The 13,153-nt window shown below is 43.8% G+C and overlaps 1 protein-coding gene across 2 annotated transcripts in view; it reads right to left on the bottom strand.

Annotated features, from left to right (window-relative positions):
• Positions 1–853: 853 nt before the first annotated feature.
• CTPS2 (CTP synthase 2) overlaps positions 854–13,153 on the bottom strand; it is a 94,735-nt gene continuing 82,435 nt past the window's right edge. For both annotated transcript variants that reach the window (XM_029930728.1, XM_029930729.1), the window contains exons 17-19: positions 12,470–12,614; positions 2,072–2,182; positions 854–1,082 (exon numbers count right to left, since the gene is read on the bottom strand). In XM_029930728.1, coding sequence (XP_029786588.1) covers positions 2,113–2,182; positions 12,470–12,614 — 215 coding nt within the window. In that variant the 3' untranslated portion in view covers positions 854–1,082; positions 2,072–2,112. The remainder of the gene's footprint in view (positions 1,083–2,071; positions 2,183–12,469; positions 12,615–13,153) is intronic.

Genomic DNA, 13,153 nt, shown 5'->3' on the forward strand with positions numbered 1-13,153 from the left:
TACTCCTTTGACTTCTGCCTGTGTTTGCAGGATGAATTTTCTGTAGCGTCTTACAAAATAACTCTGTAACACCTTACAGCATTAAGAGAAAAAAGTTAAAAGGCCAAAAACAAGCACACATACAAAAAGGTAACTGGGCAGTTAAAGTATTTTAAATCAGCACCAGAAAGCTCTGGTGCGCAACGGCTGTCCTCTCAAGGAAATCGAGCGGAGCATTGAGGGGCATCACAGATACCGACGGTGGTCGCACAACAGTGTGGATGGACCTCATACCCTGAACTGTTCACTTTAAAATGGTTAATTCTGCGGGACGCCTGGGTGGCTCAGTTAGTTAGGCGTCTGACTTCGGCTTAGGTCACGATCTCACAGCTCCTGAGTTGGAGCCCCGCGTTGGGCTCTGCGCTGACAGCTCAGAGATTCAGTGTCTCCCGCTCTCTCTGCCCCTCCCCTGCTCGTGCTGGGCTCTGTCTCAAAAATAAATAAACATTAAAAAATAATAAGATAAAATGGTTAATTCTACATTATGTGAATTTCACCTCAATTAACATATACCTATATTTTTTATTCCCCCTTAAATTCTGCCCGCCTGCCTTACTTGCTATCCCTAGTCTTCGACTTGTTTAATTTTCTTTGTAACTACAAATAAGCAGTGACAAACTGAAAGAAACTCGGGCCACACCCAAACGTGTGGTTGACTTCCAGCTCACAGAATGACTCCATTTTTACTCAAAAATCACTATCCCGCGTGTCCGGGTCAGTCTTCTCATATAGCGCAAGGAAGGTCGGGTTACCCGGGTCCTTGCTCCCTTCTGGGCCAGCACCATACGCTGCCGCCGGACAAAACACAAACACATTTTCTCCCCCAAGAGGTCATTGGGAAAAGTTTAATTAGCTACAGAAATTTGTGAGAACCAAAGGCTGCCTCTGGAATGGAAAGGAAACTAGCACTTTGGTTCTGGTTCATCTATTAATAGATCCCCTTTGAGGCTTTACATCAATGTTTCGTGGAAAACAGAGATTCTTTAAAAGTATGGTGATTTCTTGAGAGAGTTCCTTGATCTTCACTTCAGTTCCATCAGAGACTAAAAAAAAATAAAAAGGATATAAGTATAAGCAATCTCAGAAACTGAATAATGTAAGTCTTAGAATACCTCCAACTAGCCTTTCTACCATTTTGGTTTGCTCCTAAAGGTTTCCATGTTTGAGGCAAACCTAAATAGAGAGAGATAAGCTTTCCCAGTGAACGTGACTATTCTACTCCAAAGTGAAATATGAAGAGAGCTCATACCAGAGCAATTAACTCTTTATAATCTTTCCAGAAGTTTCTGTCCTGCTAAGGAAAGCTGTCCATCTACTTCAATGCCTGCCATAACACTAGACTTGTCTCAGGCAATATCTGCCTATGAGCTTGAATTTAATAAAGCTTAAAGAGCCACGGAGAAAATAAGCTCCCCTCAGAAGCCAACCCAGGCTCTGGCATCTCCCTACAAAGACATAAAATACAATTTTATTTTACACAAATCCAAGGAAATCTGCTTTTCCGCGATGGACCTAAACCAGGGGTCAGCAAACTGCTTTTATAAATAAAGTTTTATTGGGAAAGCCACGCCCCTTCATGTATGTGTTATCTAGGCTTGCTCTCCCTCTATAAATGGCAAAGTGGAACAGTCGCAGCAGACACAGTATGCATATCCTAAATTATTTACTATCTGGCCCTTTGCAGAACAAGTTTGCTGACCTATCACTACTCTAAGCACCACAGCCCCCGGGAAACACATTTACAAGTGCACTTACATATTGATTCCTGGCCCTAGGTGCATTCCATTTTCTCCAGGCCAACTGTGAGCTTTCTCTGGGGCATCCCAGTTTCCCAAAAGCATGATGGGTTGTTAAGCCTACCCTAACTAATCCCTGGGATACTCCTGTCTGACTGTTCCCTATGTTAGTCAAACAGGAGCGTCATAAGAGAGCAAATTCCTACAAGGCAAGTCCTATAAGGCCCCCTTCTCCACCAGGACAACAGCTGATCTGTGAGACCAACACATAATACTTGAGGAGGATTCCATCTTACCCTCTCAGGAAGTCCTGATTATTCCAAGTCATGTATTCGTTTCAGCTTATTTCCAACTCAGCTATTCTTGGCTCTGAAAAGCTGTCATCACTGGCATCGCTGTATCTATCACTAGGTCAAAAGAGGAAATAATTTAACAAGGTGTCAAAAAAAAACAAAACACCCCAGACAATTCTTTAATTTCCAATTCCAAACACTTTCCATAATTAATCCCCACTCAGAGAAAATGCTGAGAAATATTCTACTATCACTGCTAGTCACTACAGAAGGAGGTTAGTCCAACCACACATGGTGATCTCCCTTTGTCAGACGTAATGTATTCAGAAAATTAATAAGATCATTCCAACTTAGATTACAATTCATAACCTTTTGAAGGCCACTAACAAAGATGAGTAGCATGAAAGCTTTCCATTCCCACATTCTCAGACATCCAAGGATTTGATAAATAATTTGCACAATGATGCTTATTTCCACATTCGAAACTTGATGGCATACTCTGAATCCCTCAAGTCACATGGAGTATTGAGAATTGGACCAGTTACTGCCATAGATGGTGCCACGTTGGGCTCCCTCAGAAGCACACCTTCTCCAGGAGAGAGCCCTGAAATTGTAAGTCCTGCTTTGAGCCATGACCTCAGGGCGGGGCTCCTCTTGCGCTGTTCCAAGTAAGTTACCAAGTAGATCAGCGCCACAAGACTTCTCCTGATCTATGAAGACGACGTTGCCAGGAAGTGTTTTAGGTCTGACCTATTCCTAACCTTGACCAACGTTTTTGCTGACTTATGGCAATAGAAATCTGAATTCCATAACAGGTGAAAATCCACTTCTTTTTTTTTCTTTATTTTTTTTTAAGGATGAAAGGGAACAACCGAAGGAAACAAAGATCTACTCTAAATATATTGAGCAAGTATCAATAAATAGATAAGCAAAAATGTGAAAGAGACAACATCACTCTCCTCCGTGACTTTTAAACAAAATACAGGAAAGGCTGAAGGGGCAGGGCTAGAGTATGGAGAGGAGATAGAAGATTAAGAATTGGCAGAAAAGAGGATCCTGAGTGACTCACTTGGTTAAGCTTCTAGTTCTTGATTTCAGCTCAGGTTATGAGCTCATGGTTCATGAGACAGAGTCCCGAGTCAGGCTCTGAGCTGACAGTGTGGAGCCTACTTGGGATTCTCTCTCCCTCTCTCTCTCTGTCCCTCCCCCACTCTCATTTTCTCTCAAAATAAATAAATTAACTTAAAAAAAAAAGAATTGGCATAGAAGACATGTTAGAGATACATTTAATGAACACATCCTTAAAACAATCAAATAGAAGAGAATTCCTACTTAGCTTTTAGATCAGGAATATCAGTTCTACTCTTACAGGAGGGTTTCCAGTAAAGAAAACACAGGAATAATTGAAGAATGCTTTTTTTTTTTTTTTTTTTTCAGAAACTGCCCCTGAAAGTTGATCTATCCTTTCTTCTCCACACACTCTCACGACACAAATGTAGAGTCTTTCCTGGTTCTGTGCAACAAAGAAGGATCTGGAAATTGTACTCGGCTTCCTCTGGGAGAAGTAATGAAGGTCAGGGTGTTTCAGGGATTCTCCCGGCACACAGCTCATTCAAGGTGGGGCCAGAATCCCCATCATCCTGACCCAGGCTACAAGCTCAAGTCGAAACTGCGCTACAGTGTGCCAGCGGTCACATGTCCTCTGACCCCACAAGTGAGAAGGCTGAAAGAGCCAGGGAAACCCTGTTTTACCTTCTCACGCATCAGATTTTATACCTGCTTCCTTCCCTACCTGTGAGGCCAGGGAAGAGGAAGATGGGCCCACATCTAACCCCCTCACACCCTGGATGTACTACTTATTAGCCACACAGCTTTGGACTGGCCACTTGACTCCGGACAGTCTAGAAAAAAGTAGTAACAGTATCTACGACCTCACCAAAATGTTAGGAGGGTCGACAGAGAATGCATACATGTGCTCCGGAGACTGTATAAAAATACAAGTGGTTGCTGTTTATAGGAGTTATGTAATTATAACACGATATCTCTTAACAAGTCATGGAAATATAAAGCCATAAAAACTGCCAAGTGCACGATTTTCAGAACTATTTCTTGTACCGGGTAATCCCCTGCTCATGTTAGCCAGCAGACTTGGGTGGATCTGTGTGGAAGCTAACGGCTCTAATTTCCATCTGATGCCTGGCTACCCCACACTCTGACCACACATCAAAAGGCCACAGGCTGAGTCTAACAGAGCGAGACTCAGCTTGAGTTTACACATCTCCCAGGCCAATGAGTGGGGTCACTCAGTTTTCCTTCAGATGTGTCAATGGCCAGAAGTAGGACAATGAAATAAACCATGGGCCTCAAGAACAGAATCATCAAAATTAGCATTGCTGCCACGTGTGCGGATTTCAGGGCATGCGCGTGCCAGCAAAAACCGAGTGCTAGAGCAAACTTAAAGAAGACATAAGACATACTTATTTGGGTATATGTTCACCTAATTTGAGACATCACAGCTCTATCTTAAGACTTACCAATCTTTTTATTTTATTTATTTTAAGACTAATCTATCTTTTTAAAAAATCATCTCTGTACATACACAGGTGCACCCACACATGACTCTCAGTAGAGAAAATTATTACACATTAAGGTCTTACGTGTTCAACTCTATGAAATCTCACAGAAGATGGGCTCATTTGTGCATATCTTGATATATTTGATGAGAGGAAGTTTTCTTTTTAACTTTATTTTTGAGAGAGAGAGTGCACATGCACAAGGAAGCAGGAGAGGGGATGAGAGAAAGAGAGAGAGACAGAGAGAGAGACAGAGAGAGAATCCCAAGTAGGCTCCACAGCACTGTCAGCACAGAGACCAGTGTGGAGCTCTAACTCATGTATCCTGAGATCATAACCTGAGATAAAATCAAGAGTTGGGGGCGCCTGGGTGGCTCAGTCGGTTAAGCGTCCGACTTCGGCTCAGGTCAGATCTCACGTTCGTGGGTTCGAGCCCCACGTCGGGCTCTGTGCTGACAGCTAGCTCAGAGCCTTGAGCCTGCTTCCGGTTCTGTGTCCCCTTCTCTGTCTGTCCCTCCCCCTTTCATGCTCTGTCTCTCTCTGTATCAAAAATAAATAAAACATTAAAAAAAAAATCAAGAGTTGGAGGCTTAATTAACGGAGCCACCCAGACACCCCTTGAGGGGAAATTTTAAACCTATATTGCCCAAGATAGTAGCCACAAGCCACAGAAACTCTCTAAATTTAAATCAATTAAAAGCCAACTGAACTGAAAATTCCATTCGTCAGTCACACACATAAAGCTGCACCTCAAGTGTTCAATAGGTTATCCGGTCGCTTGGTTCTCATTCCAGATGCACCAAAGAATTGGATGCCTGAGACCAGAATGGGCAGATAGGGTTTACGAATGAGGTAAGTACAGTACACTGTCAAGAAAGAAAGGGGGCCACTGCTGGTAATGGCCCCAAGAAGCTCTAGCTGCACCCTTTTCAGCCTGTTTTCTGCATATGTAAATTCAGCTTTGATTGACAGCTGGTGGTTATAGTGCATTTTGGCTTCTGTGCAAGCGCCTACCCATGATGTATGTATGCTGTAATAATCGTATCAATTTATGTATTATATATTTATGAGTTTCTAATGGGCTTTTGCTGTGACCTTTGGTGCACATGCTTAGCTCTTGGAAGTCCGCTTATGGCTTCTGAGCCAGCTCTGTGGCTAGGCCTTTCCTATTTGTTCCCTTAGCCCTCAGAGGGGACTCTGAGAGTGTGGCTCTTAACCCTGGGGGATGGCTGTGAGGGTGTGGCCAGCATCTGCTGTACCCTTCCTCCCTGCGCTTAACTGGTACTCGTGTGGCTGGTGACGGTCATGTTGGGCAGTGCAGATTATAGAACATTTCCAACATTGCAGAAAGTTCTATTGGATAGCACTGATTTTAAAACAAAGGAATAATGATTTTTTTTCCATAATATTTTATTGTCAAATTGTTTTCCATACAACACCCAGTGCTCTTCCCCTCAAGTGCCCTCCACCATCACCACCACCTGTCTTCCCCCCTCCCCCCTCCCCGGAATAATGATTTTAAAAAATATATAATCATCTCCTTGTCACTCCCTAAAAAAAAAGAAAAAAGTCTTTAAGGTCTGGCTATCTACAGTTAATTGGAAATCATGGCAAATGTCTTTCATGCATGCATGTGCCCCCAAATAACAGAAGCACGCTTTTTTTCAAAAAAAGTTTTTTTTACTATATTCTTTTTAAGTAGGCTCCAAGCCCAAGGTGAGTGAGGCCTGAACCCACAACTCTGAGGTCAAGAGTTGCATGTTCTACCGACTGAGCCGGCCAGGTGCCCCCTATGTTATTGTTTACACGATCAAATCAAAACCACCAGCACCGACTCATGGGACTCTCCATCCTAACCACGCCGGCTTGACTTACAAGACTTGACTTCACAGTCTACGTGTGGTTCTCTGAGAAAAAAAGGCTTGTCATAGTCTTTTGTCAATGATTCCTGGTTCCTAATATATTCCCGATGTAAGAAAACATATATTCCAAGGCAGCGGGACAAGATACAGTAATGCCTCATCTATCCCCCTTTTGTGCCACCCCAGGGGCAGCTGTAGAACCATTTCTTCTCCATTAACAGAAAGAGGTGGTTGGAATTTTTTTAAAAAATAATTTTTTTTGATAGCATACTGAGGATTCCCAGCCTACATGAGTTCCCACTACACTTTAGATCAAAATCCATTTCATGTGGAAAACGCATGTTTTAGAACGGGTTACCACGCACAGAGTTTTCTCCAAAGCATTGTTACTGCTATACTTACTTCCTTTTCAAAGAGCCCCTGGAAGCCACAAAATGTAAGAGCAATGAACGAAAACTTTGAATGAGTTTTGCTTTGAATAGTAAATGGGGGGCTACCAGCCAGGCAGGGCATTAAAAGCACAGGAGTCCCTATGACTATGACCTCCATTCCTGGCTAACACCGTATCATCAAGCACCACAGCGAACCACCACCAATAAAGAGCACCTTTCAATCAACATTTAATCCCTAAGGGAAGGGGTACTCAAATGTGGTTTATTAGCAGCACTTTACCAAAAAAGGCTTAAGGCATGGAGCTGGTGACAAACCATGGGGGGCAGGGAAGGACGTGCTGTTTTAAAAAGTGTTCTAAAAACTGCTTAAAAAGAGTCATTTTTATCCAGGTCACTTTTGCTTGAAATGTAATAAAAGGGAAAAAGTAGTCTTTTTGTGTTGGTTTAAAGTTTACAAAGCCCTGTCTCAACTATTCTTCACAGCAGCTGGATGTAGACCCTGAGATTTAGGAGTAGACCTGGAAGAAAGGACCCAGTAAGTAGCAAGGCCCAGACATCAAATCCATAGCACCTGCTCTAGCATCCACACTGTCCCCAAAGAAACAAACTATTTGCACCTGTCCCCTTTAAGGTCCTTCTAGCTGGACTAAGAGTCGAAGTGACATGAGGCAGATTAATAGAAAACTGAAGAGGCAAAAGTTTCTCTTGAGCCTGCAGGGTTGTGATTTCCTTTAGCTCAAACTAGTCCATGTGCCAGGGGCGCCTGGGTGGCTCAGTCAGTTAAGCAACCGACTTCAGCTCAGATCATGATCTCACGGTTTGTGAGTTCGAGCCCCACATTGGTGTCCACACAGAGCCCGCTTCGGATCCTCTGCCCTCCACCCCATGCTTGTGCTCTCTCTCTCTCTCTCTCTCTCTCTCTCTCTCTCTCTCTCTCTCTCGCTCTCTCTCTCTTTCTCTCTCTCTCTCTCTCTCAAAAATAAACATTTAATGAAGTGCCTGGCTCAGTCAGTTAAGCATCCGACTTCAGCTCTAGTCATGAATTCATGGTTGGTGAGTTCGAGCCCTGCCTGGTAAGCTCGAGCCCTTCTCTGGCCTCTGCAGTCTCTCTCGCTCTCTCTCTGCACCTCCTGAGATTCTCTCTCTGTCCCTCAGTCATTCTCATGCTCTTTCTCTCATACACAAATAAATAAGTGAAAATTTTAATAGCTAAATAAAGTAAATTAAATTTAAAAATAAATTAATTAACAAACATTTTAAAAAATAGTCCATGTGCCAAAGTGGCATATTTTGAGGGGACTTGTCCCAAACCCCTTCAAACTGCAAATAATCTTTAGGCCAAAGTGGCCCACTTGGGGTAGCCTGCCCTTGGCCCCTCCACACCATGTATTGCAAGAATGGCCCTTGACGAAATTAACCGTGCAGCCAGGAAAAAAATAGGCAAGATGATTCCAAGTTTAAAACAGTGCTAGAAAACATACATCAGACTCCTGCAGAGAGAAAGAGTATCTTACCCTCAGAGTCAAAGAGAAAGAGGTACCCAAGGGGGGGTAAATGTGCCTTCGAGGGAGAAATGCACAATCAATGGAGAGGCCACACCCACCTCCAATGCCCCCCTCCCCAGGAATGACGCCTCTAACTAGCACCCTAACAGGATACAGATTGGCAAGACACAGACATACCTCTCACAAGCGGTTTAGGAACACATATCAAGAGCCACAAAAGCGGTGTGAGCTTAAGGCATTAAAACCTTCTGCGGAGATCAAGGGACTGCAAGCTGTTCCCTATGGATTCGTGGGCATTGTATTCTAGAAGTCGAGAGAAGCCACGAAGAGTTTTAAACTCCAAAATAGTGTAGGAAGCTGGATTGAATAAAGGAAAGCTGGAGGTGTAGACACCAGGTAGGAGGCTTTGTAGTAGGCAAGAGATGAAGGAGACCAGAACTACGGTCAAATTAATAATTCCCATTTACGGGCACCTGGCTGGCTCAGTCGGTGAAAGCTGGGACTCTTGATCTTTGGGCTGAGAGCTCAAGCCCCATGCTGGGCATAGAGCTTAGTTTTAAAAAAAAATTTCCACTTAAATTCCCACCATAGACCAGACACTGTGCTAAGTGCTTTACATTTAGCCTGGGCGACTCAGTCAGTTAAGCATCCAACTCTTGATTTCGGCTCAGGTCACGATCTCACGATGCGTGAGTTCGAGTCCTGCATGGGGCCCTGCACTGACCCTGCGGAGCCTGCTTGGGATTCTGTCTCTCTCTCTGCCCCTCCCCTAACTGTTCTCTCTCCCTCTCTCCCTCAAAATAAATAAAAATAAAACTTAAGTTTAAAAAACCTGAAAAAATACTATCCTACAACTGTTAGGTCTCTTGAACAAAATACTCCAAGTTGAAAACCAGGTGGAACTGCTCCTCATAACTGCTGCCACTCTATAGATAACAGAGTCACCACGGACTTCGCTCACCAGCTCTCGATCCCCAAATAATATTCTTACCACAACTTCCTAGGCACTGAAAGAGAGCTCTTCTCCACAGGGCAGAATGCAGAGGTGAGAGCCCAGGTGTACGTGCCCAAAGCCAAGGATTTTTACATCCTGGGCTTTAAAGATGTCAGCAGCCAATTTCTGGGAAAGGGAGTCATTATTCTAGTGCTCATATTCCTTGTTACAGTTGTTTATGGTCGATTACAGTCAGTAATTTTGTGTGACAGAAAGACAGTCCCCACTCAGCTCCCATTGGAGCCTGGCCGTCAAAGCAGTCGTCTGTTCGACTCTTGATTTGGGCTCGTGTCATGGTCTCGCAGGCCATGAGTTCAACCTCCACACTGGGCTCTGCACTAACAGTACAGAGGCTGCATGAGATTCTCCCTCCCTCTTTCTCTGTCCCTACCCCTCCCTGTCTCAAAATACGTAAACTAAAAGAGAGAGAGAGTGCGAGAGAGAGCAATGTAGTGGTTTATGGCTGATATGTAGGCCCGGTCTGACTACCATGGAAGCAGGCTGCTCAGCTGTAATTCCACCACGAGCGTCAGAGTTACATTAAGAAATCTTCCCTTCTCCTCCAGACATACTGAGTCTTGCTCAGAAGTCACTAGCAAGCAACCGTTTTGCTCAGAAACTGCTGGCAAGCTTCCCCAGGGACCCCACCCGCGTGCGGGAAGCAGCAGGCAGCCAGCTCACAGGCGGCCAGTCCACACAAACTAGATAACATTTGTTCCCAGGCCACTGCTTGCGCACAACCAGTTTTGTGTGAATTATTCCTTGCAGCCATCTAACTTCCTCCACTGTCACTCTCCTTTTCCATGGGAGCACCTGAAACCATGGAGACTAGAAAGTGGCTGCGAAGGTCACAGCACACATGTGACACGGGACCATGCCGGCATTTCGAATCTGCTGCGTGAGCCGCGCGGTGTCAGGACACGGGACGCTCTCTCCGTGTGCCATCTCTCGCGGAACTGTGTCACAGTCTGATCGAGTGCAGCTGCTCAGCTGGAGCAGGGAAGTGTCTGGAACCCCACAGCGGCCCAGCTCCAGCTCCACAGGGCAGAGGAGTGATCATTAAGGCAGTAAGACACCCAACAGGGAACTATGTAAAGCTCTTCCCATCTGAAAATTGGGTGAAAGAAATGAGAGAGACCCATGAGCTTCTCCTAGTAGGTGATGTCCCAAAGAAGCAGGCTTGGGTGACACGGGCACACACACACACGTTGTGTGACGCAGGCACACGCACACACATCAGACACTGCAACACCGAGAGAGTTATTTGCTAAGATGAGGGTCAGTAACGGTAAGCTTCCAAACAACACATGTCCAGCTACTGTGGTACCAGCTCTACCTAATCCTTCTCTGATTCTGGCTAGTTCCATCCGCTTTTAAAGTTATCGTATCCAATATTCTTGCATGAGAAGGAGTAAAGATATGAATTCTCCCCAAACTAATATTTACACGTAAAGAATCTCTCATGAAAACTCCTAAGGTACTTTTTCTTTGAACCTAAGTTTCAAAATCATTGTATACTTCATCTGGAAGAATCGCAAAATATATTTTTTAAAATGTTAAAGAACATCGGGCGGAGGGTAGGTAAGGACTTGGTTTACAATAATCCTATGATAAGGAAGAGGGTGGTAAGGGTCAGAAATAGGAGACGAAATCATCAGTGGAGAAATAGAGGAAATCCCTACAACAAACCTGAACTACTCAGTTTACTACCCATGGGGGTGGGGTGGGGATGGGGTGCAGATCCTACCTTATGTAATACCCCAATAAGAAAGCACATAGGGATTATAGATTTAAACAATAATATTGTAACCGTAAGAATGCCAGTGGAAAACAAATGGGCCATGATGTATATAATATTTTTGATAGGGAAGGGAAGATTTTAGGCATGATACTAAAGGCAAAGTCCATTAAAGATCTGACTACATAAATTTTAAAAACACATGACTAGAGGCACTTGGCTGGCTCAATCAGTACAGCATGTGACTCGATCTCAGGGTTATAAGTTCTAGCCGTATATTGCGTATAGAGATTACTGAAAAATAAAATCTTTTTTTTTTTAATTTTGAGAGAGAAAGGGAGAGAACCCACGCATGAGCACGTGAGGGAGAGAGAGGCATAGAGAGAGAGAGAATCCTAGACAGGCTCCACACTGTCAGCACAGATCCCAACACAGGGCTCAATCCCATGAACCATGAGATCATGATATGACTGAAAATCAAGTCAGATGCTTAACCAACGGAGCCATCCTGGCACCCAGGAAAATGGAAACTTTAAAAAAAAAAAAAAAAACACCACACACAAAAAGACTATATAAAGTCCTTAACTGAAAATTCTTTATGGAAAATGAAAACTACAGTTAACAAGTTAAAAGACAAACAAACCTACGTCTAAAAAATATTTGCAACCTAACAAAGGATTAATGTCTTTTATATATAATGAGTTTAATAATCAGTAAGAAAAAGGATATAATAGCAAAAGGAAAAGATAGAGCAAAGGGTATGAACAGGCTATTTTTAAAAAAGCAAACAGGGGCGCCTGAGTGGCTCAGTCGGTTAAGCGGCCAGCTTCGGCTCAGGTCATGATCTCACAGTTCAGGGGTTCGAGACCCACATCAGGCTCTGTGCTGACAGCTCAGAGCATGGAGCCTGCTTCGGATTCTGTGTTTCCCTCTCTCTCTGACCCTCCCCTGCTTGCACTGTCTCTCAAAAATTAAAAAAAAAAAAAAAACATAAAAAAGCAAATAAACACACAAAATATTTTTATATATTCATTAATCAAAGAGTCAACACATAAAAACCCATTTTCCACTTATCCAAATGACACAAATTTCTCAAATAATACCCAGCATCGGCATGATTTGGAACGCTAACACATTACCATTGTAGATGTGAAGAAATCATTTTTGTTCAGAGAAAAAAAATGATGATCATCAAGAAAGAAAAAATTACTCATCACTTCTTTAAAATCTTGTAATATTAAATTTCATGAAAACCTTAAGAAAGAAAGAAGGAAAGAAAGAAACCTCAGAGGCTGGTAAGCGCAGCTCGGTCGGGGCTCGGAGCGTGAGCTGCTTACCTAGCAGACAGCTTGCAGCCGGCCTGCAGGTAGCTGTGCAGGTTCCCGGTTGCTGCCAGTAAGAGTCCCAGGTACGGAGGGGAAGGCTTCATCGGCCTAGAAGAAAACTCAGGATGGAATTGGACACCAACAAAATAGGGGTGATCTGAAATGAGAATAATCAGGATGCAATTGAAGCACACAGGAGAGTAGCTTTCAAAGTCTTACCTTTTCATAAGAAAAATCATCAAACGGTGAGACAATTAACCCATTACCGTTGCCAGTGACTTTCATGAGCCATCTTCACAGAATCTCACACAGCAAAACACATTTCAATAAGAGGTCTGGCATTTTATCCGCGCAAGGTGTTGGCGTGAGCAAACTCGAGCCAAATTTTTGAATGGAAGGTGAATCCTGCCTGCCCAAAGTCCGCCTGCTTTTTCAAGGCGCTTCATAGACTTACGCTGGCTCCATTTCCATGGAATCCCTCGTGCTATAGGCAAACTGTAGGCCACTGGGTCTTTTGGCTGGCTTCCCGCCATTTCCTACAAGGTCAAGGTGGTTTCCATTCCCAAGGGGAGAGTCCCCAGGGAAGGCATCAAGTACGACTGCTTTTCTAGTCACTGCCTTAGAGGGATGCCTGGGTGGCTCAGTCAGTTAAGTCATTGCTTTAGGGCGGATATTAATCAGAGATGGCACCATGAA

The sequence above is a fragment of the Suricata suricatta genome, chromosome X (genome assembly GCF_006229205.1).
Source record: "Suricata suricatta isolate VVHF042 chromosome X, meerkat_22Aug2017_6uvM2_HiC, whole genome shotgun sequence".
NCBI lineage: Eukaryota > Metazoa > Chordata > Mammalia > Carnivora > Herpestidae > Suricata > Suricata suricatta.